Source organism: Acanthopagrus latus, chromosome 2, assembly GCF_904848185.1.
Source record: "Acanthopagrus latus isolate v.2019 chromosome 2, fAcaLat1.1, whole genome shotgun sequence".
Taxonomy (NCBI): Eukaryota; Metazoa; Chordata; class Actinopteri; order Spariformes; family Sparidae; genus Acanthopagrus; species Acanthopagrus latus.
The window spans coordinates 18,516,199-18,532,489 of record NC_051040.1 but is presented as its reverse complement, the minus strand read 5'-3'; the positions used below and the strand labels follow the sequence as shown (position 1 = coordinate 18,532,489).

At 41.8% G+C, this 16,291-nt stretch overlaps 1 protein-coding gene across 2 annotated transcripts in view; it reads right to left on the bottom strand.

The window, feature by feature from the left end:
• LOC119005436 (cGMP-dependent 3',5'-cyclic phosphodiesterase) overlaps positions 1-16,291 on the bottom strand; it is a 152,575-nt gene that overhangs the window by 17,901 nt on the left and 118,383 nt on the right. For both annotated transcript variants that reach the window (XM_037073040.1, XM_037073046.1), the window contains exons 3-13: positions 12,037-12,126; positions 11,640-11,728; positions 8,406-8,515; positions 7,568-7,623; positions 7,278-7,337; positions 5,903-6,059; positions 5,197-5,249; positions 1,084-1,158; positions 916-957; positions 238-306; positions 4-134 (exon numbers count right to left, since the gene is read on the bottom strand). In XM_037073040.1, coding sequence (XP_036928935.1) covers positions 4-134; positions 238-306; positions 916-957; positions 1,084-1,158; positions 5,197-5,249; positions 5,903-6,059; positions 7,278-7,337; positions 7,568-7,623; positions 8,406-8,515; positions 11,640-11,728; positions 12,037-12,126 — 932 coding nt within the window. The remainder of the gene's footprint in view (positions 1-3; positions 135-237; positions 307-915; positions 958-1,083; positions 1,159-5,196; positions 5,250-5,902; positions 6,060-7,277; positions 7,338-7,567; positions 7,624-8,405; positions 8,516-11,639; positions 11,729-12,036; positions 12,127-16,291) is intronic.

Genomic DNA, 16,291 nt, shown 5'->3' with positions numbered 1-16,291 from the left:
TACCTCTGCCCGCCTTGCTTGTTGAAGGCGCACGCTAGCGCCACCACTTGACCGGTGGCTCTGCTGGCAACTGGCACACAAAGCATGGAGGAAATCTCACAACCCAACATGCTGGACAGCTGCCTACGCTCCTCCTGAGAGGAAGAGAGGCCGGAAAATAGAAAAATTCAGCACAAAGACAGAATCCATAGATGGATACTGACTGATGGATAAGAATGAAAGAGAATGTCCCCTTACGGCACTGATGTCCTGAAGAGTAATTGACTTCTTCTTCTCGACAACCTGACCAAAGCGTCCAAACATCAGCTGAACAGAGGAGAGAAAGGAGGGGAGATTAAGACCGGGTGAGCGAAAATTGACAGAGGGAAAGGGAAAACAATGTAATTAGGGCGAGAGCCAGGAAGAAAACAGAAATGCTGAGATTCTGTTTATTACATTCTGAGTGCAGTATATTACATCCCTTGTTAAATCAGCACAAATAGACCATCCAGGGTGTGTTTATTTGTGTCCTAATATCTCTCTTCACCAACTACTATCAAGATTTCACACATCATTTAGCCTGGGGTACACAGAGTATTTGCACCATAATGGAAAGCCTATTAAAAAATGGTGCCATGTCTGCACTGCAACCAGGAACAGGAGACTTAAAGCGACCAAATGGAAAGTGATTACTCCTCTTGCCCAAATTTCTTAATTATAACCCCTGCCAGGGATTATAAAAGATTACATGTGGGAGGTTTATTCTGCCATGTCAGTCAAAGAAACCAACACGCCGGGGTTACACCACTTGAATTAAAAGTATGCTCGTTAAAAAGCGCAACAAACCTCCCTGAATGAACCTCCCCCACTGTAAATGAATGAATGACTGATAAAACAAACAAGCAATATAGAAATAAATGTATATGCAAGCCTCACCGGGAAGCTGATCTCCTCCTCCAGGACTTTGTCTCCAACTACCTAAAGGTCAAAGATGTCAAAGGGTTCATTTGAATTGATTGACGAGAAGGCTGTATCATAAAATCAGTGTAGACTATATGAAAGAATGTAGAGCGTGTGTGTGTGTGTGTTTGTGTGTGTGTGTACCTGGCAGAAAAGCTGGTGGTTGTCCTCGGACACCAGCAGCAAACAACAACACTGCGACCGAGTCTGCTGCTGCAGCTGAAGGAGCACACAAACACCACATCAGTACTGATATATAATCACTAAAATCTCTGTATCAGACTCAGGCAGATAGAGATTTATAAAGCCTCATTTTAAGATTCGTCGGAGTGGGTGTGAAGATGAGATTAGAAAGCAGTGGACAGTGGAAAATGAGTTTGGGTGGGGCAAGAATTCAATATTATCTACGCTGTGTTAGACTATGATTAAAGACACACAAGTTTGTACTATCAGTAAAATATGAACTTAAAAATAAATGTGGACTTTTAATATTGTCAGTAATCACACATGTTGCCATTGCTACGACTACCTTTAATAATTTGTATCTTTCTGAAGGACTCTCACCTTTCATTCCTGAATACTCAAGTGATTGCCTCATTAAAAACATTCATACCTTGCAAATAACAGAAGATACATTAACATACATTAACCTAAGATCAAGTTTTTCTTTGAATGTGAAATAGCTGCATAAATGAGACGAACACACACAGCAGGTGTGGCACTGGCTTCTACTGAAACGCATCATCCACATTCACAGACTACAATGCACACACACTTGTAGATACAAGAATATATACATGATTTACTTAGTTCATTGTAATTATTTGTTTATTTGAGACAAGAAGTGCAAAGCTTTGCTGTACCAGAGTTACCCTAACCCTAAACCATTACCTACACCAAGGAGCTTATGTTTCCATCTATTTGTTTGTTTGTTGGTTTTATCAGCAGGATTACACAAAAGCTGAAAGCATTTCACATAAATCTCAGATTGAGGATGTATCTTGGCCCAGAACAGACTCCATAAACATCTGGTAAATAAACAGATCTTGAATTTTTTCACACTTTCTTTTAAAGGTGCAATATGTAAGAATAGACCACGTTTAATTCTTATTTCCAACAGAAATATCACCAGAATAACTGATAACTGTTCCTAACTGAATTATTTTTATGTATCCATGAGTGGAGCAACGGTGAGCTTGTAAACTCAGTTAGCACTGCAGCTAGCCGTATTACCAGGGGAGTGTTGGTGATTTATATTTTTAGCACAAGAGGTTTGGACATCTGAGAGTAAGAGGTTTTCAGGAACAGGGCTGGCTGCTTATCACATATATCTCTTCAACACAACACATAGAAATCAAAATTTTGATAATTCTGAAATTTCTCAGGGAATATTGCAAGGATCTTGATAATTTTTTTTTTTCATATTTTTAGGCTGCTGGTTTCTGTGAGTGAGTACAAGCTGATGCAAAATAAAATAAAAAGCGGATCTATCGGATCTAAATTTGTTTTACTTGATTCTTGATTGAATTGAAGGGGACCTCTGATGTGCCCTACTAAGTGCCATTCTAGTTTACATCTGCCATTCCTGGGCAGGAGAACATATTCGTTTAGAAAATTGCAAGACATTTACATTCACTAATCATACTATTGTGGTTTTGTTTTTCAGGTTGGTTGTTTCCTGTTTTTGGTTGTTAGAAATGCTAGAAATGTTGTAGATTGTGGATGGCTACGTTAATAATAATAATTAATTTAAAATAAGTGAGGCTGCAGCGCTAAATGAAATTTCTTGGTAGTGAGTCTCAAATCTTCGTCACTCTAACAGAGAGGGCTGGTTTGCCAGGCTGTGCTCTGTATTAAGCAGTCTCCTCTGCTGGTCGCCCTAGTTGTCCTCCCATTAACTGAGCGCAATGATATGAACTCTCTAAATGGGGGAGGAGCCACATCATTGATCACTTTGCACACTCAACTAGCATCACACATACATGCACACCCGCTAACACACCCACACACAGTTATAAGAGCAGCTCCCTCACACATCATTCTTCTCTGTAATCCACAGAGCTGGATACAGAACAAACAGGACAGGGATAAACAGTGGCTGCTGCCAACATACTCAGCCCCCCCCCCCCTTCACCACCCAGTCTCACATGCAAGCACTAAACACGCACACACGTACTCACAAATACACAGCACAAACATCAACACACATGTAAAACATGTAGCGCCCACATATAATAAATAAGATCCTCCACCCTCTTTTTCCCCAAATGCTGTTAATCCCATAAGAGCCGCCCTGAGCACTTCCCACCAAGCTGACGATTCCTCAGCAGCCACAATCTCCCGCTCCGTTTCCTCCCTCCCTCCCCCCTCTCCCTTCTCCTCCTACCTTCACCCTTTTTTACAACTGTAACAATAAACAGGCGAAACAAATCACGTTGGATTCAAAATACAGCTCAAAGCCCCTGCAGCCTTTTCCACAACTACTACTTCTCGCTCTCTCCTTTTCTTCAAATGCAGGAAGAAATACTACAAATTCAGGTTTAGAGGCATCAGAAGCTTTGACATGCACATCTCCAGTTTTGCTGTTCAACCCCATGGGACTAGGTCCTAGAGCATCAAGGTAGCACAGATGCAAGGAAGGTCAGCCAGGTGATAATTGTTTGGAACTGACCATTTTCACAGAAAAATAGCTAGTATTTTATTCTATACAAAACCAAAAATCAGCTACAAAATATGCTCCAAACTCCCTTTAATTAAGTAATCATTAAAGAAAAATAATCAATCTGACTGCTCCGGCTGTAATCGGTAAAATCATCATATTATTTTTTTTCTTATTAATCATTTAAAATTAGAGTCCTGTCTGTTGTTCAATAAGCAAAACATTGATAATCTCCAAGATTTATTGTTTTTGTAGGAAAAAGTCAAAAAGTCAGGATGAAATATATTGCAATGCCTGAATTTCCCCCCAAAATTAAAGTTAATTAACTTTTTTTTTAATCATCTTCAACTCATCTGTTGACTATATTCTATATTCTTAATTGATAAATTATTTGGTCTATTTCACACAATGATGACAAAAACCAAGTACATTCAGTCTGCTATCACACAAAACAGAGAAAAACAGCAAATCCTCACATTTGAGACACTGGACAAAAACTGTCTTTAAAGGTATCTCCAACAATTGTACATATGAAGTGTGTTTAGTGGCATTGAGATTCACTAATGCATATGTGAAACAAGTCATATAAAGTCCTCTGTGGCTCCAGAGGAAGTTGCATGTGATCTGATTAATTTCCTCCCATGATGTCAGTCAGTGGCCAGGTTGCATTGTGGGTAAAGAGAGAAGACTAAAAAAGGAATAAAAAAGGTGATGTCTCTGGTTCTGCTGTATCGATTAGATAATTAGTTTTTTTTTAACTGTCAATAATGAGCCCAGCAGTATTATGCGAGTGCAGTGTTAGACCAGTGGACTGCTTTTCTAAACCCATAATTTAACTTCAAGCAGCTGTGTAAAATAACTGAAGGCAATTTATCCGATTACATGCAGCGTCTTCTGGAGCCACACGAGGCTTCATGCTACATTTAGACATATGCATTAGTACTCCCAAAGACATGTAAACACACTTTAATGTGTTGCCCTTTATCTTTAAAATGCAAAACAGATCTGTCATGCTCACTAAGCAGTAGTAGTAACTCTTAATATGAAAATACTGAACTGTATATACTGTATGTTTTATGTTTGTGTAGCCTGAAGTGGTTTATTTCATCGTGCAACCCCGTGTAGTATTACAAATAAATCATCTGAAACTGTGAAAAAAGAATCTCAAGTATGTTCATACAAACCGTTTGGATTCTCAGAAGCTCTGATGAACTGAGACTTTGTCCTTTTGATGCTGGGTAACCTTGAAATCTTTCCCCAGGCTCCTGCGTAATCTATCTCTATCTCATATTTTCTTTATCAGTGAATAATTCCATACATCTAAAATGTTGTCGGGTTTCTGCACATACTGTAGCTGAAGCCTGATAACTCCTCTTTCCCTCGTCCTCCTCATCAATCTCCCCATGCATCCCTCCTTTTTACAGAGTCTATCTTACAGAGGGGTCATACTATGTGCGCAATAAAAAGCTTGTGGTATAGGTACTGACAGGAAGCGGGGAACAAATCACTGGGAAGCCTGTTTTACATGTACTGTGCGTCTTTAACTCTGCATGTGCGTGTGTGCACAAGGGAGCGTATGAGTGATCTCAACCACTTACATAATTGATGACTTTGAGCTGGAGAGAGGCTGCATCAAGGTCAAAGAGCTCACCTGAAGGAGAAAAGGGAGGGAGAGAGAGCAGAACAGAGAGAGAGTCAGCGATGGGAGTATAAAAACCAGAGAGGAGCGAGAGCAGATTGGAAGGAAGACAGGGGAATGCAGAGCATGTACGCATGTGGACAGAAAGCAATCCAGGGAGGGATGCATTGAGACAGCGAGGTCGGGGAAGGGTGAACGGGAAGCAGCTAACAGAGGGCCTAATAATGAAGACAAGGCAAGAGATGAAGGTGGATAGAAAGGAGTCAGACAGGGAAGCAGAAAAGGCGAGGCAGAGGCCGGAAAGAAACTGAGAAGAGACGAGAACTCATATTTGTTGACAATTACCAGCAAGTAAACAATGTTGATGTATGTGTATGTATTAGCGGGCGCACCTCCATTATGCATGAGATTTTTAACAGTGTTTTTGCAAAGTGTTCTGTTTTTCACACAGGAGCTGTCACCCGCTCAGACAGTCCATCAAAATTCATGGAGCTTTTTATCCAGATGGGCTTTCTCTATTAACACGCCTCACCTCACATATACCAGCGCGTGTGTGTCTGTGTGATCATGTTTACCTCAGCGTAGGAAATGTAAGACGCATGTGTGTGAGAGAGCGCGTGGAGACAGGGGTCCATTCAGTGTGCCTCCCGTGTGTGTGTGCGTACCGCAGAGCTGCAGGATGTTGCGGTCCAGTTCGCAGTAGTCCTGCTCCGAGACGTTGAGGGACAGCAGTGCGTTGTGGGACTGTATCGGCGAGGGGCTGAGAGGAGGCCTCTGGTAGGACGCCTGAACAGCATGGACCCGCACACATGCCACTGAGGCCTAGGATGTCATTATACAGAAACATGCAAAGACCGGATATCATTTAAAATTAAAGACAGTCTGAGGGAGGAAATCATCAGTCTGAACACTGTTTGATTTAATTTTATCATCTTCAGAGAAGTGTTTTTAAATCATTTGAGAAGTTACCGGTTGAATCGCTTCATAGTGTGCGCATAATTCTGCAGCGCTATGAATTATCCAATAGGCAACATTTTTGGAGGACAAACAATCAGTAACTGATGTTTTATTCAATTGATATCAATAAGGTCCGTCAAGGACTGAGGGTGAGTTGATATTAATTTTATATCAAGAAATTTAAACAGACTTTCTGGATTTATAATCTCAGAAATGTACAAGTCAGGGGGTATTTTTCTAATATCATCCACAAGTTTTGTGCATGATTACTCTTCGGTTGAGAACCAGATGGCGTGAGTGACATTTCACCAACTTTACAGGGAAGAAAAACAAAAAAAATGATTATACTTTTCCTGACTTTGCGCCTTAAACAAGCAACATTATCATTATGAAGTTAATGTTGATTGCACAATATAAAAATGACACCATCTGTGTTTAGACTGGTTCCCTATAAACCTTGCTTTCAGTAGTTTGTCTGCCACTGGGCACAAAATCACAGAGGAAAATTAAGGCTGATTGGCGATTCAGTCAGGCTGGCAGCCTGTCATTATTTCTTTCTGCCTTCGAGTCTCCATTATAGACTAAATGAATGAATACAGATTTCATCCTGTGTTGTTGTTATTTGGGACTCTGAGATCCAGTTGTCTTTGCCAGAGCAGCACCAACAATAACACTGCTTGGAAACGCTAGGGCGAAAAAGTTGTCTCAATTCAATCTTTAATATTAAAGGAAACCAGTTATGCTTTTCTGTTTTCTCTCATTTCCTTCATTGTGTTAAAGGTTCTTGTGCATGTAAAAAGTGTAGAAAGTTAAAAAGCCAAAAGTCTGTACAAACAGGAGTTCTTCTCTCCCACAGAAAACACTGCGAGAATGTGTTTTTTGAACATTAAGCATGTAAACCTTTAAAATTATTAACCTGAAAATGAACATCATATGTCTCCTTTAAGATCGGCTTGATGAATAATATTTTGAAATTCATTGTTTTGTTATACATACAAACATTATGAGAATGAAGGATCTATCCATAAGTTGTAATTTTGCACTTGTGAACAAAACAGAAACGAAACGAAAGAGAGAGCTTACATGTTTTTCCAGCACGTTAAGATGCAGTTCATCCTGATCGGACAGTGAATTACAGCCCACCTGCAACACAGATAAATATTTCAGTCCAGCACAGTGTGAGAGCTTCACTGATGTCTCTGTAGAGGTTGTTTAACCTGTGAATGTTAAATGAAAAACAAACTAACACATAAATGTTGCTGTAAACACATATATACATTTTCATCATGGAGGAGGAAATGTTTTCTTTTGTAACCGTTTTTTGTATTTTATTTTTGTATTTCTATTGATATGTCCTTCAATCAAGGACTCACCAATACAACAGCGAGGGCCTTGTCCCGCTCCTGGTCCAAGAGAGGAATGACAAGGGCTGAAATAAAAAAGAGAAAGAGAAAAAAAGCATTCATAATACATAATGCACTGATTCAGACACAACAGTCTCCTGGTCCTGCAATTTTCTTTCAATGTCCTCGTTTTGCTCTTAATCTTTCTTATTCTTCTTTTCATGTTCTAATATTAATAGAAATATGACCATGGGAAAAAATGAACTGATGTCCTCTAATGCATAACAGTGTTTATTCATCTTTTGTTATTCTCATCGATGTAGAGCAGATAACAACGGCAGATCTTTTGGACAAAACACTTTCTAAGATAATAAGAAAAAAAGGTCTTTGCTCCAGACAAAACAACAAGCTGAATGATGTTTTTGCCACAAGTCCTACTTCTGCAACATCATTAAATAATTAAATCTACTGAACCACAGAGTGCAAAGCAGTGCATGCACGTGCACTTTAAGTCTACATGATTATATCTCTCCAGTTGTTCTGCTTTCAGATAAAAAATAGTGTAATTTGAAGAGTAATGTAGAGTCTTTTCATTTCGTTTTCATTTTTTCCTTATCATGAACCTTTCATTCCATTTTTTTCCCTCCATGTCTCTTGTACAACTTCACTGCCCACACGGCTCCATACACCTCTCCCTCGGCAATCATCATCTCTTGTTCACGACTTCCCTCTCTACCTCCATTTGATTGTTTAAGCTCCCACGTTCTTGCATCTCTCTCTGCTCCTCTTGCATGAAACACTCGCACTCTCGAAACGAGCGCACTCAGATGTCGGTCCGTTTGTCTGTCCACTAGCTTTGTTCACACACCTCTTCTGTGCGCTGGCAACGGTGCTGCGAGGCAGTTTCTGTGTTTCTCTGGCAGCTCCGACAGAGGAAGGCCGGCGCACTGACATCGCTTCAGCTGGTCTGCGATACTCCTGAGACAGACAGATACAAGTTGAGTTTGAGTCAGGTTTGAAGACAATTATCTCAAGCACAAGTCAGATTGAGAGAGACAGAGAAAGAGCGAGAGAGAGAGAGAGTCTGTTAGACACCAGGGAGACAAAGAGGAAGAGGGGATTTTGAAGACAATTGGTGCAAATGGAAAAACAATCAGCAGCATTACAAAAACAGACATGCTGCGTTCAATGACACCAACCAAAACATGTCTGAATAGAACTATTATTCTTTGTGAAATTATATACCGTTTGTGTGTGCAAGTGTTAGCCAGGTGTGAAGCCAGGTGTGATGACAGTGAACGTCTGTGCGTGTGTGTGTTATACTTAACACAGAGGGCAGATTTCTTATGCTAAAATACGAGACAAGGATTTGTTTATTTTGGACTGATATCTGCCAAAGGACACACACAAGCGTGCATTTGCACACGCACATGCGTACAAAACACACGTGGCAACAGCGCTGCACACCTCAGTAAACACACACATACACTTGGGCGTCGCATGAATATGGAAATGAGGGACAAAAAGAAGGAAAATGGTTTCACCCAGGTAAATTCTTGATCTGTGTGCTTCACATAATAATCTACTGAGCCCTCCAGCAGCCGCACACGGACGCACGTAGCAGCAGTCACTCCATTACATGCTCACAGAGTCTGAAATCCCCTCAAACCGTCAAATCTCTACATGGTGTGTTGATTCAAAAGTATCCACTCATTTCAGCTCACTGGTGAATCATCTACCTCTGTCATGAAACATTGTCGTTGTAGTTTACTGCCGAGGCAAACACTGTTGACCTTTGTGTAATGTCATCATTCAAAGGAGCTTCCCAACACCATCATGAAGCCAGTTTATAACAGGCACAAAGCAAAAAAAAACCAAAAAAAAAAAAAAAAACCGGGGTGGTGTTAATGGTATGTAGTGCACGTGACATTTTGATGTGACACGTATGATTAAATGTCTGCTGCGTGGTGTATGAAGATAGCTATAAGGTCATCCAGAGCTTCACAACCGTCAGCAGCAATGATTGCTCAAATTGAACAACATGTAGGTCAATACTGGTGCAGCGTGTGTTGGGTATAGTGACAACAGTTAGCAGCGGCAGTAGCAAAGAGATCTAAGTCGACAGCTAAATTAAGTGAGCGTGATCAAGGTGGTGCTACTGACTTTGTGTCGCTGCTGCACCTCGAGCTCTGTTGCTCAACCATCACTCTACAGTTACTAACACATAATGGTGTACAGGCTTGGGTTGAAATGTAGTCAATTACTGAATCAAAATTGCATTGATGTTTTTGTAATTAATTCGGAACATAATCCACTGGATTACAAAAAAATGTAAACTAATCTGAATCATTTGGGATTCCTTTAAAATCGAACATTGAAAATTGTGGTTGGTTTAAACTAGTTTTTCTAAGTAGCTTTAGGCCTGGTCCACATGTCCACAGATATCTCCAGACAGGTTAGGTTTCTTGATACGTCACCGCTACCAGGGTTGGTACCAAGGAAGACGGTTTCTGAGAACAAGACAAATATGATGACCCAGTGGAACCAGGATACCATTTCCAGAATCCTCTTGGAACTCATAAACATGTGCAAGAAAGGCCAAAACGCATAGAAATAGCTACTTTTAAGAACTATCTGTATATGTGGAAGGCCTTAGTTAACAACACTAAATGCAGTTGTGGTTTGAGTGGTAAATTGCAAAGCTATGCTCCCAAAGTAGCTTCCCCAACACTCAGTAAACCCATCTGATAATCGATCACCTGCATTTTGTTAATCATCTGCTTAATACAGTGAGCAAAATGTGAAAACACATTTCATAAATGGCAAAAAGTTTCATGCTTCAGTTGAAAATCAAACTAACATACGACTGAAAAGGTTTACTGCCACAGTTGTGTAACTGCATTGTGTGCGTGTACCACAGTCTTCTGTATCTCAGACCTTTGACTGTGCATCTGCTCTTTGCAGCATTTCTAACAATAGCTTGTTTGGCTATGAGGCATCAGTTATCTTTTCCCACAACAAATAGTCTGAAGGACAAACGATCAAGAGAACTGTCTTGGCTGAACTTGTTTGTGCATTCATGTGCGTTTGTGTGTGTGAAGGTCCAGATAATGGGCTTGTATGTTTTAGAAAGTGGGCTGGAATGAAGCACAAACACAGCAGCCTTCTGCATCTCAGATGGGTTCACTGAGTGTGTGTGTGTGTGTGGGTGTCTGTGTTTGTTTGTGAATGTGTGTCTGCGTGTATGCCAAGGTCTTGATAACAGGCTTATATAAGCAGGTGAACTGGAGGGAGAAAAGTAACAAAGTGCCCTGTAGCTCTTGTAATATCCCCGCTACCCCTTGTCTGCATGCAGCACAAGCAAATGTGTGTGTGTGTGTGTGTCGCCTGTGTCCTTGTCTGCATTAGCATGTTTGTGTGCTATCCTGTGTTTGTGTGGCAATGAGGTGTTGGAGAAAGCGTTCCTGTCTGACAAACAGACAGTTTCATCTATAATGTAGTGTTGGTTTTTGCCAGAGCCGGGGCAGCAGTCGCAGTCGCGCACGGCGGTTGCAGAGCTTCGGAGAGCACTTAAGAGAGGAGAGGATCGCGGTGTCTCGCTGAGGGACTCCTGGCGCTGTCACCTCGGCTATTAGCCCCGCAACGCTTCCACGGGGAGAGGGATTGAGGGTGAGAGAGAAAGAGGAAGGAGAAGGAGAAGAATGAAACGCAGACAGCTCAGTGCTCCATGGCTCCTCGGGGAGAAAGGAAAAAAAAAGGGGGGCACTGATGGACTGATGCAGCGAGGTAGGAAGGTGGACTATCACATGACAAGAGAGGGCAACAGGAGGGGTGAAGAAAGTGAGATAAAGGAGGAGTTTTAATGAGGAAAGAAAAGAGATGAGGGATGAGTCCAAAGTAAGAGGTAGTGAAAATAAGAGGACAAGAGATCTCTCTCTCCTGACGGTCCTCTCTCATATTCATTCAGGTGACACCCGCTTTTCACACAGAGAAAACATCCGTCTCTCTCTTCCCTCCTCTAATCTCCCTGGTTCTACCGCGAAACATCTGTGGCTGGCTCCACACACACACACACACACACACACACACACAGAGTACACACCTGATCTTTCCCTCCTGTGGCAGTTCATGTGGCGGGTCGTCACAGAGCAGCCTAGAGACTCCCTCCAGCATGTAGACACACACACACTCCTGGAATGAAAGACACACGTTCATTTGTAATATTAATCAGATTCTGATTAATTTAATGAGCAATGAGCCTCATTCATTTGCAACAAAGACCCGGGCCTCTGTCCCCTGGTCTTATGTCAGGACCGCTCTGAATACTAACAGGAAGCTTTTTATGTTCAGGTAATACATACAAGAAAATATCAATTATGTTCAGCTGTTTGTCCAAATGTAGAGTTTGTGTGTGTGTGTGTGTGTGTGTGTGTGTGTGTGTGTGTGTGTGTGTGTGTGTGTGTGTGTGTGTGTGTGTGTGTGTGTGTGTGTGTAAATACCGTGCTGGGTAGCAGCTCCTGTATGCTGTCTTGAAGAGCCGCTCGCAGCGAGCGTGCGTCGGTAACCGCCGCCAGCCGCAGCAAAGCATCCTGGGGAGGGAGACAAACAGATGCCCTGATGTCTGTTTGGTTGTTTGTTTATGATCTCAATGTGCAGCTCCAAAAACCTGAGGCCTTGGCTATAGTGTTGTTGTTTTTTTGTGGATACAAGGTTTATGTGACAACAGCTCTTCCCCAGATATTAAGCTTGGCAGCGGCCTCTAAAGCAATATTTGAACTGTGTCACACTCGGTAAACGCAAAGCAGCCTGTCCTCGTTTGGAAGCACAAGTGAGGCACTTAAAAATGTACTGAAGTCAGACATCGACAGGGATTACCGCAGTTGGTTTTGCTCTTTAGGACACTCGATGCTTTTGTTTAATTTTGGCACCGTGAAAACCGAGCACTTGACAGTTCATCGGCTGTGTTTTTGCCAGGCAAGAAGAAGCTCATGATTCATGACATGAAATGGTGTTTGGTGGCAAAGATGATGTGGTTCACAAATTACGTAACAGATATTTACTTCAGCGTCACTGCAGTATTTTTTGAAGACTGGATAAAAGCACTTAACATGGAGCAGAGTGGTGGTTATCTTAATTACAGCCTGCCTCTGATCAGTCGGACAAAATTTAACGAGAGGCAATCTATTTTTATCTCTTGTGACTCTGATAAAATATCTTTCCGCATCAAAAGACAGACAGGCATGAAGGGTCTCATCGCAGCTGAAATAAAAGAGGACATAATCACTCCTCACTACAGAAAAGGCTGGGGATGCTTGAGATAAACTAGTTGGTTGGGCTGAAGGCTGAAAAATGTCCACTCTTTAAGCTTGCAAGAGTGGTGAAATCCAGACCGTTAGGATGCAGCCTCAAGGTTTCTGTCCATAGGGACAAGTCAGCAGAGGAGCAGTAGCTCGAAATGTCACATGAACTTGTTGATGTCCCAGGGACTTGTTGAATGTTGAAGTTGAATGTATTCATATCATCTACTGGTCCAGCACCTTCCAATAGATGATTTGAATATATAAAATATGCATTCTTTGGATGTGTGCTACTGCCATACATTGTTAACTGTTCAGTCCACAGAGGCGTCATTCCCTGCGAGGACACATGATGCGTCCCAGATTTGCACACTTGACCCAACCAGGCGACACCCTCTGCCTACCAAAAAACACTCACTGGTTGCACCTGATTGGACGAACCCCTGATTGTCTTTGTTGCACATCATGTATTCATTGCTCTCAAGAAAGTATCTATGGATCTCAGATTGTTTGACTTTCCATATATGACTGCCTAGCTTTTTAGTAAAGATCTTGTATTTTTGAATTTCCTGTGCTTTTCTCTGCATTCCAGTTCCAAGTGGGCACACGAGAAGGGCCAAACATACTGAGTTGTACAAATGGAGATGTTGCACAATGATATTCTATTATAAGATCCAGATGGAGATCCAACTCCAGAGAGAAGTCAGAAACCCTTCCTACTTCCTTGCCTCTGCACTCCCGGCCAATTGCTGCGTAAAATAGGGGTTGTGCTTGTCCAGTTGTGGTGTTTGGAAAGAAGAAAATTGCAGCCCACCTAATTCTGATGTCTGATGTTTCAGGGGCGAGTGTGACCATTAGAAAAAACACTTTCTTTGGAGCATTTTAAAAGGGACAATTCAACTGCAAGGTGAGAGTGTTTTGTTTTCCTCAAGTGCACTTTCTGGGCCCCTCAAAACAACCGTCTGCTTTAATAAAGATTAGGTTTGGAAAACAAGGTAGGCAAGCTGAGAGATGAGAAAACAGGAGATCTGTGATAATAGGAGCTTATATTTTAAGGTCATGCAAGAGTGAGTTTGTGCTTCACTGTTTTTCACCTTCTACAAATGCCACATACAGCGACTCGCAAACGCAACTTTATCAGAAGGGCGCTCGTAACATCCCGGCTGACGTCTACAACCTCATGCCACCAGGATATTTACACTCTGTGTGGTGTCTGCTTTAAATCCCTACCAGTTCCAGTTATCACACTGCATTATTATTACATGTAAGCGCAGCCTTAAGACCGAATCTAAACGGGACCTCTAAATCTGATCAAAGCGTAGAAAAACACTGGAAGAAGTCGTAGCGGCTTAAGATGCTGCGGCTTTAAAAACTGTGTGCTGAATATAAATCGTAAAGCGAATGGTAATGTTGAAACTATTGCCTGTGACTGCCAGATCGTCCTCTTCCTGTCGTTCTGACAAAGCTTTTAGTCACACAGCCGAGCCGGAAGACAGAACATATTCTTCCCTCCTGAATCATACAGCACACCAGAAGTATGGGGCTTCATGTTCTACTGACGCTGTCCATCTGTCACCCTCTCTTTTAGTTTTCTTCTCTCCCATCCCCTCTTTCTCACCACGTTCAGTCCTGACTGGGAGAAGACAAAGGAGGAGGAGGAGGAGCTGTTGGCGGGTGGCTGAGGGGGTGAGGAGGGTCAAGGAGTGAGGGATGAGGAGAGAGGAAATGGGAGGGATGGAGAGAGAGTGGAGAGCCTTGTCATGCCTGAGCACTCAGTGTTGGTTATTACATGTGATTAGATATGATTAAATGCGATTAGCTTTGATCACTCAATCAGCCTGCCAGAGTGCTGTTGTAATGAAGCTGGAGCTCTGCCAGCCCATGTGCATGTGCGTGCCTGCATGCGTGTGTGTGTGTTCGAGAGCGACAGAATTTGAGTGTCTTGCATCTTACGTGAGTCCTGATAAGTAATATTTGATGGGAATTAGATCCGAACAGCAGACAAACAACAAACGTCTCTGACATCCCATCCTGTCCACTCTGCTGTCAGGAACTTGTCAAGGATGGACGCTGCCATCCTTTGTGTGTGTGTGTGTGTTTGTCAGAGGTGTGAATCTCCACTGGCTTCCTGTTTCGATTACGATTCTGTAATGGCTCTGTTTCATAGCCTCCCGTGTCTTGTAGTTACTTTCTCCTCACCTGTGCTCCCACTGGTCTGTCTCAAGAGTGACGTTGCTTTGTAACTTTAAGACTTTACTGTCCAGCTGACACCAGAAAAACAAATATTACATTACATTACATTTCTGCCCGTAAATCCCAAACGCTGCACCTCAAGATTCAGTTTAAAAATGAGGTTTAAGTCGCGGTAAGCAGCTATGTCACTGAGGGAATACAAGCATGAGTGTGTGTGTGTATGTGTGTTTGTGCACATGTATTGCAAGGAATAAAAAGTATGCCTTGGTAAATGTCACACTCTGTCTGACCTTTCACAATCATTCCTCGCCATAAACCTCAAACCATCTGTTATCTTAATTTACCTGCTCCACCGCCCATTGTCACACATGCGCACGCACGCACACACACACGCACGCATGCATGTACACCACACACACGTACACACAAATGCACCTTGTCACAGCTTTTAGTGGAGCATTTCTTCTCTTTTGCTTAATGAGATTTAATTATAACGTCATTCATCTGACTTTCTGTCCCCAAATTTCATCTTGAAATTCACTAATTCACTTCTATTTTGTAGCTGCCACGCGAAAGCCTCATGCCAATATCTTGGAAAAAACTAAAAAGATAAGCGTTGCTTTTTTAAAAATTGAATAACCTACTTTAAGGGCTCATCCAATCAGGTCAGTGAACCTCTCCCGCAAACTAAATTAGATAGAGGACAGTGTAATCCTTCAATTAGTTCAAAACTAAAGCAGGACGGTCTCAAAAATTTTAATGACAACAGCGACGTGATTTCATTACCTTAACAGAATTTGTTTTGTTCTAATGCCATTTCGATTCATGTGAATTTGGCCGAGGCTTTTACCTGAATTGAGTTGAAAATGGCATAAAAGAATACGTGTTTTAATACGGGAAATATTAAATCCCCGGGACGATGTGAAGGGCCATTATGGTAATGGTGTATTTATTATTTTTATTGAATTATTTCTATTTAATTTTAAAAAATGACTCTCATAGACTCTGCATTACATCTACTCATTGCATTACTGTAATTCAGGATTTGTTACAGCGATGCACTCATCTGCAGCAGGACGTACTGTCCTGTAAATGTCACAGTAATACGTATGGTGCATTTCTTGACTTCCTCTACCTCTTTTCCTCCCCGCATCTTTCTATCTGAACGCCTAAACTTTACATCGATCTCCAGGTTTCTCCTCCCGTTCTTCCCCACAGGTCTGTCGTCTCTGCTGTTGTCTTTATCTGCAGCCTTTTCTAATCA